General features: G+C 40.4%; 1 protein-coding gene across 8 annotated transcripts in view; it reads right to left on the reverse strand.

Annotated features, from left to right (window-relative positions):
- The window catches only part of COLGALT2 (collagen beta(1-O)galactosyltransferase 2), a 110628-nt gene that overhangs the window by 20996 nt on the left and 66459 nt on the right, over window positions 1-23173 (reverse strand). For 7 of the 8 annotated variants that reach the window (XR_013529000.1, XR_013528999.1, XR_013528998.1 and 4 more), the window contains exons 3-7: window positions 21507-21624; window positions 20028-20162; window positions 15912-16116; window positions 10254-10373; window positions 1110-1186 (exon numbers count right to left, since the gene is read on the reverse strand). Coding sequence is in view for 4 of the 8 variants with exons in the window: in XM_008984851.5 (XP_008983099.3) it covers window positions 1110-1186; window positions 10254-10373; window positions 15912-16116; window positions 20028-20162; window positions 21507-21624 (655 nt within the window). In the remaining 4 variants the exon portion in view is untranslated. The remainder of the gene's footprint in view (window positions 1-1109; window positions 1187-10253; window positions 10374-15911; window positions 16117-20027; window positions 20163-21506; window positions 21625-23173) is intronic. The other variant, XM_017966011.4, reaches the window with a different exon arrangement.

Below are 23173 nucleotides of genomic sequence, written 5' to 3' on the forward strand. Positions count from 1 at the left end.
AGCTCAAAGGCTGATCTGCAACATATCCAGAGTCCACGGAAGAATTCTCAGTGTGTGGATTCCTGAGGCACCGCCCTAGCGTCTAGACCACCGAGCTCCTCTGAATACTGTTTGGCAGCTATAGGAGGGACCCATGAGAGAGTCGGTGATGTGGAGTCACAATTCCTGCCAAGTATCTGTTATGCACATCGTCAGGAAAGAAACCTCTTAATATGTTTGCTTCATTCCTTATACAACTAAAACTCAATAATACAACCCTTAGAATATCACTAGGAAGTTCTTGTCTGCTGAAAGTCAGAATTTTAGAACAATTTTTTTTCTTTCTTTGTCCTCTCAATCCTGCTCTCCAACCTTTTCCCAGGGAAGAATAGTAGAGAGAAAATAAAGCACAGAAAGTTCCAGAATAGTTTCCACTTGCTCGATGTGGCAGAATGAAGTTAAAGTCCTCCATATCTAAAACATGTATCCTGTCCACCTTACTCGTGAACTTTGATTAAAAGGTTGATTAAAAAATATGGCAATATCTGCTCCTAGAAAATATCAAATTTACTTTCATTACTAAATGGTAATTTATTTCTGAGTAAATAATTAACTACCTTTTATCATGATCCTCCTATTTTTAAGATAAAGTAGCCCGGCTATGGTGGCTCATGCCTGTAATCCCAGCACTTTGGGAGGCCAAGGCGAGTGGATCACGAGGTCAAGAGATCCAGAACATCCTGGTCAACATGGTGAAACCCCGTCTCTACTAAAAATACAAAAAATTAGCTGGGCATGGTGGCGCGTGCCTGTAATCCCAGCTACTCAGGAGGCTGAGGCAGGAGAATTGCCTGAACCCAGGAGGCGGAGGTTGCGGTGAGCCGAGATCGCGCCATTGCACTCCAGCCTGGGTAACAAGAGCGAAACTCCGTCTCAAAAAAAAAAAAAACAAAGATAAAGTAACTAAGGAACAACAAAAACCAAGTAGTTTTTGCAAGACCTCAGAGCCATTTCAGCAACGAAGCAAAATCTTGCTGAGTCTCAGATGCAAGCTCAGGCTTGTGTTCCAAAACGGACACATAAGCCTGCACACACATGCACATGCACACACATATAGACACCTTTCCTACCTCATCAAATCCCATCTTGTCTGGATATTTAGGGACAACTGAGACATACTGGGAGGGTTCCATTGGAGGACGATCAACTGGAAGACACAAGAAACATACAGAGTGCTTTGTTAATGAAAGGGTCAGAAATCAGAATTGTATCCGCATGCCTGACCTCTAAGGCTGGAGTACAACTTGGAAATACAGAGCGTGGAATGATGGCAGCAGTTCTTCAGGACTGAGTGGCCACATGGGAACCCTGCTGGTCAGGGCACTGGTTTCAAGAACATTTGTTCATATGGAGATTGTGACATTTGCTCCACTTCCCTTAAGACCTTTTTCAAGAATATTTAAGAGGCAGTTTAGGATAATGGTTAAGAGGAAGGGCTCCAGAGTCAGATGATCTGGGTCCAAATCTTAGTTTGTGAAGGAGTAGGAGAGTGAGGGGACCTTGTTAAGTTCATTTCTTTGGCGTAAAATTGGGATAATATAAGTGTATCTGTGTTATAAAATTTAAATGAGACCTGCATGCAAAGCACTCACCATTTTAGCATAGTCAATGCTCAACAATTCATAGCTATTACTATGGCCCATGATGACGGAGCTCAGAAATAGGCTAGAAATTTTACTGAAAAACACTTTTTTCTCTACATTTAAAATTGTCAAAGTGTGGGACTATTTTTATCCTACCCAGGCAGGTTTAGCTGTGGGTGCGCAAAACGTCCTCTGCTATAACAGAATCTTACCATGGAGGGCTGGCCCACATCCCAGAACTGGAGACAGGGGTAATGGGCAGATTCCAGCTGGGAGTGACACTGCTTCTTAAGCAATGAAAGTTTTATTTACTTGATACTCTAAAAAAGCTTCCTTTGCAAACTATGTATTTTAAAGATTGGAAGTAATATCAGTTAAGAAATCAGAAAAGGCCTTGAAGAATTTTTAGTATTATACAAATTCAAAGTACTCATTTGATTTTCCTTAAAGGGCTAATACAAAGAAAATTTAAAATGTGAGCTGGTAACTGGGTTGTTGAAAGAAGTATGGGTGATGGCCATTACTACTGTAACCTCTATTCCAGGCACAGGAGAGGAATACATTCTCTTGCCCTTGAAGTTATTCAGGGCTTTGTGACTTTCTGGGGAAAGTTTACAGTGCAGTGCTGCTGCTCCAGTCTCCAAGAGCTCCCCCAACCCTGTCCCTGTCCCACCCTGTCCCTGTCCCACCACTGAGCTCGTAGCTGCATACGTGGATATGGAGCAGCTGCGAATTGGAAACAGCCTGGAATGCCGCATCAACACATGGAGGGCAGCAATGAGGAAAGACACGAGCTCTGCAGACTTGGATGGCAAGAAATAAGTCATTATTGTCTGAAGTCAGATTTTTATATTCTAGCATAACTTTGCCCATCCTGAGACACTGTCCAAAGGGTATGATCTGTTTAACTTCACTGAGATACTACACAGAAACCCTGACATCCAATTTTATTTATTGGCAGATGATGTGAAATGCTAGAACATAGTGAGACGGAGTTCTTAGGCCAAACACAAGAGTTGGTCTCATTACTTCAAACTTGACACAGTCACATTTCTGTGAGCATGCAGGGCACGTGTTTCTCTTCCCAAGAGCAGCCCAGAATAGTCTGGTCCTTTCTGCTCCACTCCACTCCTTATTAGTTTCTTTTAAAATCAACTGGGAGGGTCCACCTCGTACACGGTTAGGTTTTTAAGAGAAAGAAACTTAATGTACCAGCTTCCTCTTGTGCATGATATTATCTGAGAAGCTGTCTAGCTTTCCCTCCTGGGGCCTGAGACTTGGGAGGACATTATATTTTGAGTTACCTGTTCTAGGCTGCTGGTCTCCATTGGACTCACATGGCCTACATGGCTTTAACATTTCAGCCAAAGAGACTGCTTTTAGCCACTTTGTTTCCATCAAACTTAGGCATTCACAGGAGAAGTGTTGCACAAAAGCCACAAGTGGGTGGCTCCTGAAAGTCATCATTGAGCAAAAATATCAGAGAAGTGTGCTTGAGTTTTGCCACTGAAGGCGGCAGTAAGCCACAGAGGAAAACAAAAGTGATACAGTGAATTGGACCTAAGAAACAGTCTGCGGGGAGAAGGATGCATCTTTGCTGACAACAGACTTGAAGATTAGGTATGTCCTGGCTTCTGTCGGTGGTCATTTCTGACTCCATCATTCATAATTGATCTGGTCTGTCATCAAATCCCTTCCTGGAAATAATCCTTCCCTTGTACTACCACTTGGGACAATGGGCCTCACTGCTTTCTGGATAGTTTCAGGATCTAATGTGAATAATTACAGCCATTGTTACAGAGATCTTATCACTCCCAGAACCCAGAGTTCTGTGAGTGACACTTGACATATAGTTAATGTTCACATGTACCATGGGATATGTACGAGTGCGTCTATTTTACAGACAAGGAAACAAACGTTAAATAACTTGCCCAAGACCACAGAGCTGATAGAGCTGGTATTTGAACACAGGTCTGAGCTCCTGCGCCGGAGCTCTTAATGCACACTCCACATCACCCCCAGAGCTAGTCCTTGCTGGCCACTGATACTAGCCAACCAGGCAACTGGGCTGGGTCCAGAGTAGCTCATTTGAGTTGTTTAAGCCCAGTTGTATCTGGAAAAGTACTTGACAGACTATACTTGGATCAAATCGTAACGCTTCTTCTCTATACCTTCTCCTGAACTTCTTCCATCGCTGTAGCCTGCCTCAGGTCCTTACCCACTGTGCCTGGGCTGTGTTTTATTTTTTTCAAACACTCACATGTCTCAGTCTTTTCTATTCTAATCAATCATTCACACTGTTGTCAAAATAATCTTCCGCTGCACAGCTCTGTTCTCAACCATAACTGGCACACTCAGCACTACAGTTAAGGGCTTAAATAGCTTGCTAGGTGTTTTCATAGTCACCATGTAATTTTACCTTCACTTTCTGTGGCGATTGTTTTTACAAATAAAGAAACTGAGACCAAGCCAGATGTAGACTTCTCCAAGTTCAAATACTGAGTGATTAGCAGAACTGGAACTCACTGTTAGATCTGACTTCAAATACAATTATCTTAGTAATATTCAGATGATGTGCTGTTGTCTCAAAATGTCAATATGAGAACAGGTACCTGAGACTTCCTATCACCTTACGCTGTAATTTGCAAGAGCAATCTCCTCATGTTTATAAACCATTTAAATCTAGCATCTTTACAAGATCTGGTCTCCTGTCATTCATCTCCCATTGGAGGCACATCCCCGAATTCTCTGTACAGCTTCGAATGTACTAAATGAGTTACCACATGAAAAGAGATGGGAAGAGCACTTTGAATAGGTGTTAGTTATTGCTGTCATAACCCTTCTCCCACCTCACTCAAATCCTTCCACTCTGATTTCTAAATCTCCAGTCTACAACTCCGAAACTCCCTGACCATGCTTTTCACAACATTTTCAATTCTCATCCACTGATGCCTGATAAAACCCTAATCCTGGTTAAATCCAGTTGCCCACTTACTCAGCATCAAGAGGACTACTGTGAGAAACATACACAATTGTGTTGACCGAGTCACTTCAAAGCTACAACCACAGATGTCAAATTGGTTGGCACTTGATACCACCAAGTTATGTAACTGTCCTCCCACAGTAAACTTATTTTCCCACTCTCTGAGAGATTGTGTCTTATGCCTTCTCTCCTGAAATCTACAAAATCTCTGTCTAGCTCATGACTGGACTATATACGTCAGAAAGAAAACATTCAAAATCAAATTAGATCCAGCTTTTCAATCGACCTGAAGTCCACCAACCAAACCGCATGTGTACGGATGCATTCTGCCATCCAATCTGCCACAGGAGATGAAGTTTCTATCTAGTATAGCCTCTAATATTGTCCCGGGCTACAGGCTAGGACAAAAACCGTATTGTTTTTGTCTTACAATTACTGTCTCTTCTACATCGTCAAGATCTCCTTATATATTGGATACTTGTGATTAGCATACAAGCATACTGCTACATTTCCATTTAAAAGAAAAAGAAAAAACGGTGCAAACAGACAAACCAAACTCAACCGGGAAAACCTTTCCCTTGACTTCTCACCCCCAACAGCCTCCATGTTATTTCTCCATTCCCCATCCCATCAAGATTCAGCTTTCTTGTTTCCACATTGGCTTCTCTTCAGTCCACTTGAATGGATTTGTGTCCTCATCATTGAGGACACATTGAAGTGGTCCTTATCAAGGACATCACAGAGACCTCTATCTTGACAGAACCAGTGAATAATTCTTTATCCTCATTTTCCTTGGCTCTTTCTTGAAACACTTCTCAATTTTTCCTCTCAGCTCTCTGGCTGTTTGTCTTCCCCAGGGATCTGTCCTCTTCTCGTCCCAAGTTCTTTTACTACATGAGTCCACACTGTTCCATGGTTTCAGATATTCTTTTGATGCTGATGATTCTAAATGTCTGTCTCTAGCTGGAGTCTCTTCCCTGAACTCCAGACTCACATATCCAATTATCTTCTAACTTTTCTATTTAAATGTCTAATAAATATCTTAAGCTTACGTGGCCAAAACTACCTCCCCACTTTCCAGTCTTTTTTCCGTAAAGTCTTTCCCATCTCAGTAAATGGTATATTAGGCTAAAATCCTGGACTCATTCTTGATTCCTTTCTTCCCTTCATGGACTGCATCCAGGTCTCTGTAAGTCCTATTGGCTCTACCACCAAAATATATCCTCAATCTGTCTGTTTCTCATTACCTCCCTGCTATAGCTCACATCCCAATTACCATCATGTCTCACCAGGAGAGAGGTACTGGTCCCCTACACTCTGGTATCCACACCACAGCCCAAACGATACTTCAAGATGCACAAGTCACATCAGGCCACCCCCACCCCCCACCCCCCACCCTTCCACGGATTCCCATTACTCTTTGAGTAAAATCTAAATTCCTTACCATGGCCAGAATGTTCTGCATGATCTAGAAATTTCTTCTTCCATGATCTCATCTCCCTTGACCCAACTCATTCTCTATACCCCAACCACTCTGGCTTTTTGTCCCTGGAACACCCCAAGCTTTTCCTGTCTAACAGCCTTTACATGTCCTCTTCACTCCACTTCGGACATTCTTTTCCCAAATATTCATGTGTCTGCTTCCTAGATATAGTGTCTGTTGTCTAACTCTCCGTGTTAGAATATAAGTTTCCTATTGGCAGGCTGTCTGCCTATTTTGTTCACTGCTGTGTGCCCAGTATCTTGAACAATTTGTACAAGGTACAGTGTGGTTTGAATAAATGCTTACATCCCGATTCTCTCTTCTGACACCTTCATCGGCTCCTTAGGATGGGCCTTCTTCTTTAGTTGAGCATTCAAGGACCACAGCAATGAAGCCACCCCACCCTACCAGACTTTATTTCTGCCTACTGTTTTAAGTCAGCTTTCCTTCAAAGTCTCATGAGACTACTTTGTCTTTTCTCAGTCTTTTTCCTCTGACTGTACCACTGTACCACTCCTCTTGTTTAAATTCTACACTTTTACCCAAGCTTAGCTTAAGAATCAGCACTACACACTGGGGTCAGCTGGGGGGAATAGGGGAGGGACAGCATGGGGAGAGTTGGGGAGAGATAGCATGGGGAGAAGTCCCAGATATAGGTGAAGGGGAGGAAGGCAGCAAATCACACTGACACGTGTGTACCTATGCAACTATCTTGCATGTTCTTCACATGTACCTCAAAACCTAAAATGCAATAAATAAATAAAGAATCATTAGGACTTGAGGCTCTCCTGGATCACACAGGCCACAGCAATCTCTCTCTATCCCAAATTTTGATTGCTTTGATATTTTCTCCTTTCTCAAAATGCTAGACTGCATTGTTTGTTTTTTTTAAACATCTATCTTGTTTCTCCTATTAAATCATAAGTACCCGAAGACAGAAAATTGATCATAAAATGTTTTGAATCCCCAGTACCTTCATAGACGACACATACATTATAGGCATTCTGTGTTTGCTCATGAATAAAATGCATTTCTAATGCAAGCTTGTCCAACCTGTGGCCCGCAGGCCATATGTGGCACAGGAGGGCTCTGAATGTGACCCAATACAAATTTGTAAACTTTCTTAAAATATTATGAGATTTTCTTTGTGATTTTTTTTTTTAGCTCATCATCTATTGCTAGTGTTAGTATATTTTAGGTGTGGCCCAAGGCAATTCTTCTTCCAGTATGGCCCAGGGAAGCCAGAATATTAGACACTCCATTCCTATTCTTCAATCAATATAGTCTAATAACACAATTAGCAGCCATTTATTTACTGCTCATTGGGTTCCAGGTACTATGCAAAGTGTTTCTAACATTTAGTTAATTTTTTATTAGAGAAGGATACTTGACTGATAGGATTTTGCCATTACCAATATTTTATTGATCTTACATGGACCTCCAAACCATATTTCTCAAAATTTTATTTTTCAACATTTTCTTATTTGATTATGTTCTATATTTTTAAAATTCAGAGAAGGAGGTAAGTATAAAAATAAATGTGGTATGTGAAGTGCTTAGCACTAGAGGTGGCATGTGTTGGGAGACCAATGATGAAAGGCATAATTTACAGGTTCTTCTCAGATGAACTCTACCTGGCTAGCATGGTGTTGTGCATATTTGTAATTTGCAATCATTAAAATCTTTATTGACCACGTGTGCATTTCTGTGTACCGAGAACTTGTACTCTCAGCCCTGTGGGAGAAAACAAGAGAACATAAGGCTCTGGCTGGTCTCTCTCTGAGGCCAGAGAGACTCTCCTTACTTGGGAGTCAAGACCGACAGCCATGAAACAGGGATGATGGGACAGCACTTTATCAAGAGCTAAATGGAGTCATAATAATAGCAACACCTCATTATTTTGTGGAGTTGATGCATTATTTTATTTTCTCATCTCAAGCATATAAAACCACTCTATAGATGCAGAAACTAAAGTCCTGAAAGGTGATTCTCTCTTCATAAGTGACAGCACCTAAGTTCGAGCCCATTGTTCTGGCTTTGAGGTCAGTGCTCTTGTCAATACAGTTTTCATTCATTCATTTCCTCATCTGTTCATGCGTTCAGCAGATATTATTTTTGTAACAACTGCATTCCAGGCACTGTGCTAGGTGCTTGGGATACAAAGCAATAAGATGCTACCCATACCCTGTAGGGCCTAGAACATAGGGAAAGCAGCAAAAAAGTATGTGTTAAAGAAATTCACGAAGGAGATTCCTGAGGACTGGTTCAAGAAACACTGTCACAGTGAACTAGCTCCTTATTCAGTCATTTCATCACCATTCATTCAGTCCTTCAACAAATATTTACTGGGTATCTACCAGGTGACAGACAATGTGTAGGTCCTGAGACTAACATGATAAAAAAGGAATTTATAGCATAGGAGCAAGAGAATGGGAAACAGATACTCATAGACAACTCAATGGATCTAAAAATAAACTCATGATCTCTCTTTTCTTTTCCTTTTTTTTTTTGAGACTGAGTCTCGCTTTGTCACTCAGGCTGGTGTGCAATGGCGCAATCTCGGCTTACTGCAACCTCTGCCTCCTGCCTCAGCCTCCTGCATAGCTGGGAATACAGATGTACACCACCACACCTGGCTTACTTTTGTATTTTTAGTAGAGACAGGGTTTCACCATGTTGGCCAGGCTGATCTCAAACTCCTGACCTCAGGTGATCCACCCACCTTGGCCTCCCAAAATGCTGGGATTACAGACATGAGCCACAGTGCCCAGCCACAGTCTCTCTTTTCAAAACCCTCCTTTTTTCTACATGTCCTATTCCATTTAAAGTTCCTAAAATCACCCTCAGACACTCAAGACAGATCTTGGGAGTTTTCTCTATGCCTCCCTTTTGCTTATCCACCTACTACCAACCTTTGGCTAGGTCCTTACAAGCTTACATCCTGAGCTTCTCTTCCTTCCTCTCCATTTTCACTGCTACTGCTCTAGCTCAGGTCCTCACCACCTTTTTCCCAGTAGCCATGAAATGTCCAGTGGTCTCTTCACCTCTGGCCTGAGACCAGCAGCCACTGCTCATGCACGCTCCACCTACACTTCTCTTGTCACTATCGTGACCTTTCTAAATCCAAATTCGACCTGACATTTCTGTGCTAAAATCTTTTTGAGAGCTCCTATCCTTTCAGCTAAAGCCCAAACAGCTTCTTATACATTAGAGTCTCCTGATGGGGCTCCTGTCCACCCTCTAGCTTCAGTTCCTGCTGTTCCTCCCTTCCCACCTCCACTGCTCACATACACACCTCCTATGCTCTACTGACGAATGACAGAAAATGGTCCCCGCTTTGGAAAGACATTTTCAACATCTTTCTCTAGGTTAGGTGGATTGGTTGCTTTCTCTTTTAGCCACCATTGTACATCACACCTACTGATAACAGAGCAGAGCAATTCATATATCATGCCAGACCCAGAGGCAATAACAATAGTGTTGAAGGACATGAACTTTGGAGATAGCAAGATGTGTTCAAATCCCAATCTGTCATTTGTTCAGCAGAATGATCTAGGGCAAGGTACTTAAAACAACACTTCATTTCTTTTCATCTTTAATATGGGTATAATAAAACCCCTTCATTGAGTTGTTGCAAGGATTAATGAGACAATGTACAAAAAGTGCTTAGCATTTTCTGATGTAACAGTGGTATCTGTTACATCATGAGCTACTACTCAGTTGAAGTCATCATTACCGTTTCTGTATTAGACTTTTTACATATACCATAATGAATGTGCCCCCAAACCCTGGAAGTGTTCGTTATTTCCATTTTACAACTAAGGCTACTTGCTCAAAGTCATATAATTAGAAAGCAGCCAAGTTAGAATTTAAGTCCATACCACAAAACACTATGACAGCACTTATCAGATCCTTTGGAAAGTATTTACTTTGTACCCAGCTCTCCTCTAGGATGGGAAGCTCCCAGAAGGCAGAGACTTTGTCATATTCATATTTCCCACAGGAAAAGTTTGGGAAAGAATGAACAAATAAATAGCTATGTATTCAGCCAGGAGAGACTGATGGCTGTGAGATTCGAAACGTGGAAGAGGAGGGAAGTGGCTGGTGTGGTCACTGTGGCAATGGAATGAGAGCCATCCCCGCCCTGCGCTCCTGGGTCACTCACTCATTGCTTCAATCTGCACGTGGATGAGGTTCTCGATGTCCTCCTGCAGCGTTTGATGGGGCTTCAGGGGGATGGGCAGGTAGCCATAGTGCTCTCTGTTGCAGAGGTACATCTGGATGCCTGAGGGTCCAACAGAGGGACAAAGCTGACAATCAGAAAACACTGCTGAGTGACAGGTGAGGAGAAGGAACCTGAACTGTGTCTGATGCTGAGTTTGACACTGCAATTAAATAAGTAGTTGTTTCAGGGTTGTCTATGGACCTCAAAAATGCTACTTTATAAAAAAGAAAAACAGAGCATTGGGGACTAATAAAAACACTAGGCCATTCTTTAGCCCAGAGGAAATTGATTTTTTTTCTCTCTGAAGAAAAAGCAAACTCATGGCCTGGAATGAAGACAAAAGGCATGAAAGGATCAAAAGAAAGGCAAGGAATTCCCATTCCAGAGGGCAGAATGGAACGCCGTAATCCACCTACAGGAAGTAACGAGAAAATGCGGAATGAAATCCACATCTGATATGAAAGCAAACAGGAAAATTCTGTCATGCTGACAGATTATTAAAGCTAAATCTAGGCATACATAGAAGAAAAAATGAAAAAACAAAGGAAATCTAAAATTCTCCATGATTCTCCTTGGTTTTATTTCTTCCCTTAGCAAGCATGGATTTGGAGCAAACCAACAGACATGAAACTTCCAAAATCAGTTCATATAGAGACAAAAGAGTTAGCATTTCAGAATGCCCTGTTAAGAACGTGTAGTATGGCAACACCAGAAATATGTATGCAGTACCCTTCCCATATTCAAATTGGTCTTCATAGCCCCATCTGATAACTTGTGGTTGTAAGGCATCTGTGTTCAACCAGAAAGCTAGAAATACAGGCATCAGGACGGTCTCATATAGATCACTGATCAACAATTGACACTCCTGACCAATGAAAAAATTGCTTAGTGAAAAAGATGAGTCCGCCAAGCTCTGGTCCACGTATCCAAGCCTCTGATTTGTTAATTGTTATAATCGTCAGTGATTTCCTGAGAGGGAATTATTTGCTTTATGCAGACGAAATTTCCTCCAGTCAGCTACATCATCTGCCAAATCAGGTGAAGCTGTTTCATGGCATTAACAGAGAGGAACCAGAAAAGAAAAGAACCTTTATTCTCTGCTTTCATTGAATCTGGCTTGAATCAAGGCTGGTCTACCAAGCACTGTTCCTTCTCTTGCCTTCACCAAGCAAACTCATCAGCTCTGCTGTTTGCCCACATGAATGCTTCTGGGAAGCGTCAAAGTCATGATGAATTCAGGAAGTAGAAGGAAAAAGATATTAAAGTTGCATCTCTCCTAATTAGTCAAACCATTTTACCATTTAACTTTCTGAGGCTTCCATTAAAAAATGGTGCGATACCTATCCAAACTATCCATCAAGTGTGAGGGTACAAAGAAGGCATTTTTAGGCATGCAAGACCATAATATATTTACTTGCCATCATACTTTCTCGGAAAGTTACTGGATGATGTGGGAGAAGGATGAGGAGCGAAGTAAGGAAGAGGAGGAGGAGGAAGAAGAGGAGGACAATTATAACTAGTAAGAAAGATTACAAACAACATGAACAGGAGAGTCAGTGTGTAAGAGAAGAAAAATAAGCCTTAGAATGATAGCTGCAGCACCACTCAGATTAGAATATATTAGAAGGCTCAGGACAGATATCTTCACAAATGTGCAGAAAAGGACATCTGACAAATCTGAACATTCTGAGAGGAGTTTGAGGTAATTAGTGATTAGTTTTGGATCTTACTAGTAATAATAAAGCTAAGCAAGAAAAGGCAGCTATTAAAGAAACAGCCTCTAAAGTAAATTAAAGGCAAACGAGAAGTAATCATAGCGTATAAATGACTGAGCTTGGAGTTGTTAGGCTCCCTTGATTACAACAACAAGAACACTGACCATCGATTGGTTTGAAATTACATTGGAAGAACAGTGATGAGAAGAATGTGTTTGCATGCAGAGAGCAAAAGGCAGGAAGAGAGCTGACTCCTCAGTGTCTATAGTGGAGAGTCAATAAATAATGCCTACGGTAAAGCCAGAAAATCAAGAAGTAGCAATACATGCATATAATTTAACATGGATGGAAATATTATACCATATGACCATTTAAAAGAGGTAGAAGTGGTTGCCTCTGGAAGACAGAAATGGTGCAAGGTGTGCAGAAGACTACTCATTTCTTAATAAACCATGGGTAACTATGTGAATACTTTCATCTATGTGCATGGGCAGTTTGATAAAATAAAATTTAAAAGAAAATATGTTAATAATCAGATAAAGTCTATGAAAGAGTCTGCATTCTCAGTGAAAGCTGCTTCTGGGGAAAACAATTTTTCTTTTGAAAAATAGAAGGGAATTACGCTACATTTTGAAGGACTTTGGTTTTCTTATAAACATATAAAACGTTTTCTTATACTCACATAGTACCTTAACACTGCAGATTGATATAATTATCCCTATCCTTGGTGATGAAAAATCATACTCAGCCTGTCACTTGCCCAAAGTCACCCAGTAAGTCATTAGTGCCAAATCTTTGTCCCTAAAGAGCCAAGGCCAAGTGCTTTCGACCTACCCAGGATTTGGAAGTTCAGTTCTAAGAGCATTAGCCACTAGGAGATTGCCATCTCTCCACACGGGGACAATTTTGTTCACTACCAGTGGTGTCCAGGAGGAAGATGTGTCTGCCCATTGCCCTTATCAGTTGCCTCTTTTGACTCCCATCAGACATTTGGAAGATGACTGGCTGGTGCCGAAATGGTTCCTGTGGCCATAACACAGAACCCAGATCCCTGGCCACAATGGGAGGTGAACTCTTGACCCTGGCCTCATTCCAGCCACAGAGACTCGTCTATGACCTGGCACTCTCTTCTTGGGCTAGAAGGGTGGCCAGGCCTTGCTCACCAGAACACTTGGATTGGCCCTCATCACCCATACAGGGCAATGGCTAGAGTCTGGGGTGAAAGATTTAGGACCAAGGTTTGCAGTTATATGATCCTGCCTGGGACATCGATGATATACAGCTAGGGAGCTCAGAGAGTAAGAACAAAAGAATACCAATTATCTTTCATGAAAAAAGAGGGAAAGTGCTTTGCTTTGGAACTAAGGAAGGAAGTGCCTAGAGACACCCCTTGGGCTGCCCTTGACTCCCAGGCTCCTTCATGTTTCTCTCAAAGATATTTAGAGATTGGTGGCTCCAGCCTGCAATCCCAGCACTTTGGGAGGCCGAGGCGGGTGGATCACGAGGTCAACAGATTGAGACCATCCTGGTCAACATGGTGAAACCCCGTCTCTACTAAAAATACAAAAAAAAAAAAAATTAGATGGGCACAGTGGCACGTGCCTGTAATCCCAGCTACTTAGGAGGCTGAGGCAGGAGAATTGCCTGAACCCAGGAGGCGGAGGAACGGTGAGCCAAGATTGCACCATTGCACTCCAGCCTGGGTAACAAGAGCGAAACTCCGTCTCAAAAAAAAAAAAAAAGATATTTAGAGATAAGTACAATATTACCTTAAAATTCATAGTTATCAAGAAATACCTTTCATCTCCCCAAAATGACAGTGCACCTTTCCTGCCTTGACCCCTGCACTGTTCATGGTCTGCACCTCCAATCTGGCCCTTAGCTTTCACTGCTTCACGACTATTAGCCGTGTTTTCACACATAAAACTCTTAACTTCCAACCAACATAGTACCTGGCACAGAAGGAAACACTTGAGGGTTGATCTTTTCTCTTTCCTTTTGTATTTCTCCTCTTCCCAAATGAGGCACCAAACAACTTGGGTGTATGTACCTGCTTTCAGTGTTCTAAACAAGCCTTTGCAAAGTCTGACCAGTAACACACAAAGACCTGGTGAACAGGCCAAGCACAGGGTAGAGCTGAAAAATTCCTGCCTGGCCTGAATCACTCTTCCTGCCCAAATATCCAGGTACTGGTTTCATACCATGTATCATAATAATTTCAAGCATGGGCTCATAATAACGCTTCGTGCAGTGACTATAAAGGTGGACTTCGTTAGGCAGTGCCATTTGTGTAATTGTTAATATCTCACTTTCAATCTCTGAAGGAGAGGGACTGGCACTCGAAGGAGTCTCCATCCTGGAGAAGTCAGAGCAAATCACCGACCAACTGAAAGAAGCAGTTTCCATTAACACTGACATAGGAATCTTTGCAAAAAAACTTCTAATCCTTATGAGGATTGCTTTTGTCTGGACACAAGGTCACAAAATGCCTATGCCAGGCCAAAGGGTCTAAATTGCTCTAGCAGCTAGAGGGGGGACATCAGCCTGAGCCACTGCTACCAAATATTCTCATTCTTAGCAAATCTGCAACTGATGAATGGGACGCCTATGGCTTTACGGACAGTCTGATGTGTGAATTGTAGCTTGAATTTGTATTAACATTCTCATCTGCTGGCCACTTCCTCAGCTGCCAGGGATCTTTGCACCATCTTTTCCTCCCTCAGTTATATCGCCACAGTGAGCTTATTCACCATCTTCTTGGTCTGTGAACCTATTTTTGCTAGTGGTTAAGTCACACATTTCTGGCACATTGATAATGGGACCCGAATTCTGTCAGGAAAGTATTTGAATTATCCTAACAAAGCTTTGCTCTGTCAGATGCCATGTATCTTCCTGTTGAACTGCTCTTGCGAATTGTGTCCTCCTGAGGCAAGTGTAGGGTGAAATGAGAGAAATAACTTTCCTTCCTATTGACTTGTCTTTCTCAAAAATCTACAGGCCCCACCAGAAATGCTTTCCAAGTGGTTCACAAAAGACTTCAGTCTGGCTTTCCCTCTCCTTTCACAGAGACCGAGGCCGAGACTGTTCAGTGCCTCTATCTGTTTTTTCCTTCTACTAGAGGGTGAAAATTAGAGTGCAGGCCCACAGAGAGTGAAGATGACATTCAGAGCCTCCCTTACAGTGACTAAGTTCTGGCTAACGGGATTTGCATGGAAGTGCTGTATTCAACTTCTGGATTACACCCGTCAAGGGACAGGGAGAGCTCTCCCTGCTGTTTCTGCCTTGCTGGCTGAAATGCATCTGAGTTGGTAAGACACCTGGGACTGCACAATTAAGGGCAGTTCCTCATGGAGAGTGAGAAGCAATACACAAGAAGCCTGGGACTCTGAACACTTTGTGGAACAAGGCCACTGTAGTAGCTCAGACTTTCTTAAGAAGAAATGAACTCCTATTTTTAAAGTCTGTGGTCTTTGCCAGTGTTAGGCCTCTGTGACAGTTTCCTAATAAACAAACGGACTTCTATAATAAACAATTGCAATGCAGTAGCAACACAGAGAACCAATCACCTTCTGATGACTCCCAACATCACCACCAGTCCCCCCATCAACGTTACCCCCCAACATAGAGTAAGTTCCCAGGTAGAAGCCAGTCCTGGCTCTTGGTCATGGTCATTGGTGCTCCCAGGGACACAAATATAGAGGGTGCTGGTATGGTTATTGCAGATAATTTATTGCCTCTCACTACCTGAAATGTGAGGGTGTGTGTGTGTTTGTGTGTGTGTGTGTGTGTGTATGTAATGTTTTTTAATAAGATGCATGAAACAAAGGACCTGGTCATTTTGCTGTGTCTCCATGGGAGCAGTACAACCAAAGACAGCCCGTACCTGCTTGCCTGCTGGAGAAGGCAAAGACGATGATGTCATCAAACGTCCAAGTGTAGTCCTGGTGTGGGGGGTAGAAAGTCAGCTTGTCTGAGGCCTCCTTCCTGAGGTCAATTAGGAAGGTGGAGTGGACCATGGGGACGGGGAAGCAGCCTGTCCTCTTCCACTCTCGAATCTGAACGTAGTCTGGGGTCCTCTTATAGAAGCCCTGTAAAAGAGCAAGTAGGTGAGTTGTGTTTTCTGATCTGAAGCCTTCATCTTTTTCAGTCATTTGCTAGACTGATTCCTTTCAAGTCATCAGCAGCTAAACAGAAGCTTTCCAACAAAGTCACCTTCACTTCTCTTGTCATGGCCTGTGAATTTCCAAGTGAGCACAAGAAATACTGTCTACATATAAAATCATACTAAAAGGGTCTTGATATAAGAAATAACTTTGATTTCAGCATATCTCTTGATTTAAGAATTTCATAGAAGTGTATTTTGTTGGCTTATGATTAAATACGAAGCATGGGTATTAAGAAGTGGTAAGCAGAGCAGTTAAGAGCACAGGTTCCTGTGTTAGACTCCCAGAATTCAAATTCCACCTCAGCTACGTATTGTCTACGGGTGAGGGTCGAGTGACTCCACCTTGCTGTGCTTAGTCACAGGGATGATGGCACTATCTTCTCCAGAAGGTTAGCTGTAAAATTTAAGTAAGATAAAACCTGATTATTGTTGAGAATACTGCCCAGCACCAAAAATGTATCAATAAATATTGGCTCCTATTAAAGTGACATTACACTACGGCTGATATTTGTAATTAAACAGGCATTACTTAGATATACAAATAAGGGTCTTCTTTCAATGCAGTTCCTTAGTCAATACTCGGGTGAAGCTGCAGCCGCTCCACAGTTTTTGGGGATTCAGCTTCTGAAACTTCCTTCTGCACAAGCACACAGGACAACCAATTTCCTTATTCCAAAGCTCGAATCATTTCCAAAAAGATGAAGATATATCTCAACAAAACATGCTTACAAAACGTACTTGTAGAAGCTTTGCAAGGTATTTTGGAAAATGTTCTAGGTGATGGCAGGTGCACTGGGATGAGTGTGAGGTTCTGCAAGGCCAGACCTCTGAAGGGCACGATACTCTGGATGCAGAAGTTCTTATGTGTTCATTAATCGGTCACATCACTTGACGGTCACATTTCCTGTTGTAACTAAGCATCCGCACATAAGGCACTATGGCTTCATCTACTTCTCTGACATTCCCTTCAGATTCTAGAAGAGTGTCCCTAGCTGAGTTAACCCTAATGTTGACCCCGTGAGAAGGGAGGAGGATCACAAATGAGGACTTGGAAGACATGGGTCTCAGTCATGTGAACCACCTTCTAGCCATTTCACCTTAGCCCATGCCGACCCTCTTTGAGCCTGAGTTGTTTTTCTCCTGAAAAAATGGGATAACAGCTGCTCTGTCAATCTCATAGGGCAGCAGAATGAATCACATGTGATAAGGCCAATGAACCTATTTTGGGAACCGCAATTCATTAGGTGAAGTATTATTATTACCATGATTTTTAAATCAGCCTTTAACTTAAGGATCCTTTAACATTCTCTATGGCTTATCCTAACACTTCAGCTTATGAGCAGTCTTCCAAGGGATAAAAGGAACTCGGGTTTTTTAAAAGGGATGACTAAGGACTTGTGTCAAATATAAAGTTCTAAACTGCTTAGGAACAATATTCCCAGAGTGGGAAGCTTGGAAAATCCATGATGTTGATGAATCACTGAACAACCTTGGAGTCGGGGGGAGAAGGAAGGAAGCAATGAAAGTGAGAGAGCATAAATGCGTCTTCTGCAAAGAGGCAGAGGCAACGAATGTGTTTCTTTTTCCACAGAAATTGAATCTTCTTGGTAATAATTTCTGTTCATTGGCCAGAAAACATCAAGGTCATTTTGTTTTGAATGTGTTTAAAGGCTCTGGAAACCAGGGCCTGCCTTGAACTTATGAAGTCATTGGTCCTTCCTATTCCTGCCTTAGTGGAGACTAACGGGATGGTAGAAAGCCAAAAATAAATGGAGGAAAATAAGAATTGTCCCTAAGTCACTTAGAATTTAGTTTTACGTACAAAATAAGTGAGTACATTTCTCCTATTTGCTTTTAAGCATGAAAACAAATAAAAAGATAATATAAATGTGTAGGCTGTGACTACTAGGATGACCCACCCTTTTTGCTGGTGTCAAAACATAACTCATTAAAAGCAACCCTCAAGTGATTCTGCCATGTGAAACACTGAAAATGTATGAATTTAAACTAATATAATGCTTTTCGGATTATTAACTGAAAATGTATGAATTTGAACCAATATAATGTTTTATCCCAAGGAACTGAATGGCCTTTAGAAATATGAACCTATTGCCTTCAAAAGAGACATAAAAATAGCATACGTCCAAAATCTCTTACAATTGGAAGAAATAATTACAACAAAAGAGGAATGCTTAATCCAGTGGTGTACTGGACCACACACTGTTAAATTTTCAGAAATTCTGCAAACCAGTTGACATGTTGGGAGCTTGGAATCCATAAAAACAAAAATCATGTTAATCCCCAGCATTCTAATAACACCTTAGGTAGCAGTTTTGTATATTTGTAATAGCTATATCATCAAGTGGCTATATTGCAGTTTACTTAACCTTTTCCCTTAGCTTAACAACATTTAAGTTGTTTGCATGGTGGGAATATTTAAACCATAAAAATTGACAAGTGCTACCAACCAGGGTTTTACCCACAGAGAACCAGTTATTAGACATTTATAAGCACACTACGGGCCTTATTTCTCATCCAAAACAAAACCAAATATAAAAGGGAGACTCAAACTTTAGCCCTTTGGCCATGAGAATACATTGAACATACTCCCCCTTTTTTTGAGACCAAGGTCTCACTTAGTCCCTTAGGCTGGAGTGCAGTGGTGTTATCACAGCTCACTGCAGCCTCAATGTCTTGGGCTCAAGCAATCCTCCCACCTCTGCCTCTAGATAGCTGTAACTATAGGTGTGCATGACACCATACCTCACTGATTTTTCTGATTAGTTGTAGAGATGAGGTTTCTCCATGTTGCCCATGTTGGTCTCGAACTCCTGGACTCAAGTAATTGTCCCACCTCAACCTCCCAAAGTGCTGGGATTACAGGCATAAGCAACCACACCTGGCCAACATACCTTTTTTCGCTTAGCACATTTTTATCCTACATTGATACATATTACATTAATCAGTTGCATTTATCTCTCTGATTCATTAAAGAATAAAAAATACAACCAGCCTTAAGCATTCACTAACACAGACCTCTAGACTCTGAAGATTTTACTAAGAAAAAAAGAAATGATAAAAATTCAAACTTTTTTCAAACTTGAATTTTATAAAAACAACCTACTATGGAAGTTTTCATTATTAGAACTCTTTGAAAATAAATTTGGCAACATAAATCGAAGGTCATCAAAATATTCATACTCTTTGACTCAGTAATCCCACTTCTAAGAAGGTATCCTACGGATATAATCTTAAACACTGAAAAATTATATTAATCATGATGGTCACGATAGTTAAAAGCTGTGAATACTTTAAATGCTTTTCAAACCAAGATAAAGGTTAAGTCAATGGCAGTATAGCTGCTTGATGATAATACAGTTATTAAAAATGTGCAAGTTTCTACCTATGGTGCTGTCACAGTGACAGGGATTGAACATCTGTTTTGTTGGCTTTCTTTTAAACTTTTTTTAATTTCGAAGTTGTTCTATAGTATACTTATGTTAGTTTTGTAATGACAAGAATAATTAATTAAAAATAGTAATCCCTGAATTGGGTGGGGGAAAGTACAAATTCCAGCATGCTTTATTGGCTAATTTTAAGTTTCTAAAGTTAAGCTCTTTAGACTTTTTTTTCATAATTAATTAATACAGAAGAACCCCACTGGGTTGTGGCATTGGACCTAGGTTTACTGCCCTTCCTAAAATCATTGCTCTGGGAACACAATGACATGCATGTTTCAAGGGAGTGAGCAAAAGAAAGGTGACTAGGGCAACTGTTGACAGGGTGTTGCCTTGTGAATACTAGAAGCCTTAATTCATTAAGCAAAATACTTGCCTTAGGGGTGATTCCACACCAGAAATTAGAATACAGGCCCCGAGACTCCAGCATGGGGGCCACGATAGTTTTGTTTTCTGCAATCAGTAGATTGAGGGTCTGTGGATTAGTCAGGAAATTGTCGACATCTATGAACTAGGAAAAGAAAAGGATAATGTTAGGTGAAAAGGTACTGTTCAGTACCAGTTTGAGAATAACCCAGCCCTTCTGAAGGATCCCAGAAGCATGCTCATGACATATGGAACCAGTTATCTATGTCCTCTTTATTGAAACCCAGAGCAGCTAGGTGGTTCTCATTCAGTCAAAAAACATTTAGTCTAACTTTCGTATGATGGGCTTTGCATAAGGCACTTAAGCAATAAATTGGTGCTGCCACACTGGGCACAGCCTCAACCAGGACCCAACCTACACTTTGGCTGGTATTTTAAACACAAGATATTAATGGTTCCCAAACCATTAAAGGTTCATTCAAAAACATTTATTGACTGCCCAGTCTAGGTACAGATGGGCAGACCTACTTAGCTTTTCCATAGTAATGCCAGAGTGGCTCAAAACAGATCTATCAATTTATTTTAATGCTACAAGTAGAATTTTTGTTTAAGTATATTATATCAACCCTTGTTAACCAGTGAAGCTATTTCCTATTCTTAGAAGTCCCTGTTAACAGTGATTTATTTACAGAGACTGTAACAACAGACTCTAACATATAAAATAAATCATACTAAACTGTACACTGAAAAAGGGATCAACTGACAGATTTTACATTATGTAGGTTTGATCATAAAAAAAATTAGAAGTCTTCATTTTCATGGTAGTCCATCTGTTTACCCCAAATTTCCTGGTTTAACATTTGTACACGTCAATGGCATTTAAACAGCTACACAATGTTAAGTATTGTCAGTACAATTTGAAAACTTCTATGAAAGGATTTGTGTCACAAGTGTGCATGATATATTATTGAGCTGATTTTCACTGTCATTGAAGTACTGGGGATGGACATAAAATCTCCAAACAGAGCATTGCTGGGAGCAACCAGGAAGCCAAGCAAGAGATGTTACTCCCTAGATCATTCAGGAGCAAAAGGGAACCGTTTCAGAGCTGTTCAGTTCAATCTGTTTTTTACAGAATTCTTCTTTCATATCCCCCAAATTCTTCCAAAAAGTTATAAGAACAATTTGTATTGCTTTACCTACAGCATTTCCCATGAAGTAAAAGTATGCAGAGTTCTTCTGCCTATTGCAGGGCAGAGACCAAATAATTCAGGCACTTCTTCACCTACCCACTAAAAATGCATGTGAGTCTGAAGATGAAGTCCAGGTAGCTCAATCTTAAACCACCAAACATTTCCTTGGGCCTTTCTTAAAAAGCAGGGGAGGCACTGCCTAAGCCAAAGCGGTTTTGATTGCTTCCATGGTTTGGACGACTGATTTGCATACATTCTAGATGACAGTTGTCAAGAAATCAAACATCTCTTTTTACCAGAATGTAGTCTGACCATTTTTCCCTCGCAGTTCGAAGGGCTGCCTGTCGTAGTTTCATCACATGGGCAAACCGGGAGCTTGGCCAGTGCTTTGGTCCAATTTCATCAGGATAAGACCTAAAATTATAATAACAGCTCATCATTACTGAATGCCTACAGGTACCAAGCTCTGTCCTAAAGGTTTATATGTATTCATTCAATCTTCATCAACCCCAGAAAGTAGATACTATTATTGTTACCATCATCCTGATATTACAGATGAGAAAACTGGAGCAATGAGAGGTCAGGTAACTCAGTGCTTACTGCATACAGGAATCTTTACATTAAATATTTCAGTGAGTTCTCATGAGAGCCCTTTCAGGTGAGTACCACTGTTCTCTGCATTTCACAGGTGAGGACATTGGGGTAGAGCAGTTAAGTCATTCATATAATGTTACACAATGGGGCACAATCAAGATTTGAATCCAAGCAAAAAGCTCATGTTCCCAGACAATTTTTATACATCCTGCCATTGAATAAATTTAAAGAGTACACAGTGTAAAACATGAGTTTCCCAGGAAAAACAAAGGTTTACTTTACTTGTTGGAGTCTCCACAAATGATTCCATATAGTCTAACACATTGATCCATCTTAGGTAAAGTGAGATCATGGGATCTCTGTCAACATTCACAAAACAGCCAGGGCAAGACTCCGCCAATGGCCACATAGGCAAGTGGGCTGGGGCACCCTCCAAAACCCTTTCTAAGGCACCCAACTGGCATGGACACTGATGCTGTTGCAGTAACCCAAAACCCACCATCACTTCAAGATCTCATAGCTGCACTGGCAATACATTTGTTTTAGTGAACGAAAAACTGGAAAAACAATGAGAGTATAACTTACAAATAAGGTTAACAAAACTATGTACAGCAAAGGAATTCTCTGGAATGTCTTCCCCAATTATTTTTTCAATGAAAATCAGTAGAATTCTCATTTTTCTAAATATATTGCCTTTCCAAAATGCCTGCGCTGATATTTTTTCACACTGCCCTTGGCATATAATATATTTAGTCAAAACCTGGCGGCAGAGAACATTACCAAGATGCAAGAAGGCACACAAAGTATTTCTGTGCCATTTTTCTTAGGCCAAATTCCATTATAAGGCACTCTAAAGGAGTGTTTACAATCTTTTACAGTGTTCAGGCTTCATTGTGTAATGACATACAGTCCATGGGCTTGGATTGGAGAAATATATATGTATATATTATACTATATTTGTATTTAATTTATATTATTATAAATTATATTATTTATATAATAAATATTTTATATAATAAATTATATTATTTATATATTATAAATAAATACAAATACAAACATATATTTATATAAATATAAAGGTATAGATTTTATATATATTATAAATATATTTATATAGATATAAATGTATATATTATATTTATAATTTATAATATACTATAAATATTTATAATATATTATATATGTATAATATATAAATATATAAAACAATATATATTTATATAAATATGAATTTATATATTTATAATATGATTATAATATAATATATTTATAATAAACATATTTATACATATATATCATAATATATTTGTATTTATTTATAATATAAATATCAGTTTATAATATAAATAAGAATTCTTACATATAG

Source organism: Callithrix jacchus, chromosome 18 (assembly GCF_049354715.1).
Source record: "Callithrix jacchus isolate 240 chromosome 18, calJac240_pri, whole genome shotgun sequence".
Classification (NCBI taxonomy): Eukaryota; Metazoa; Chordata; class Mammalia; order Primates; family Cebidae; genus Callithrix; species Callithrix jacchus.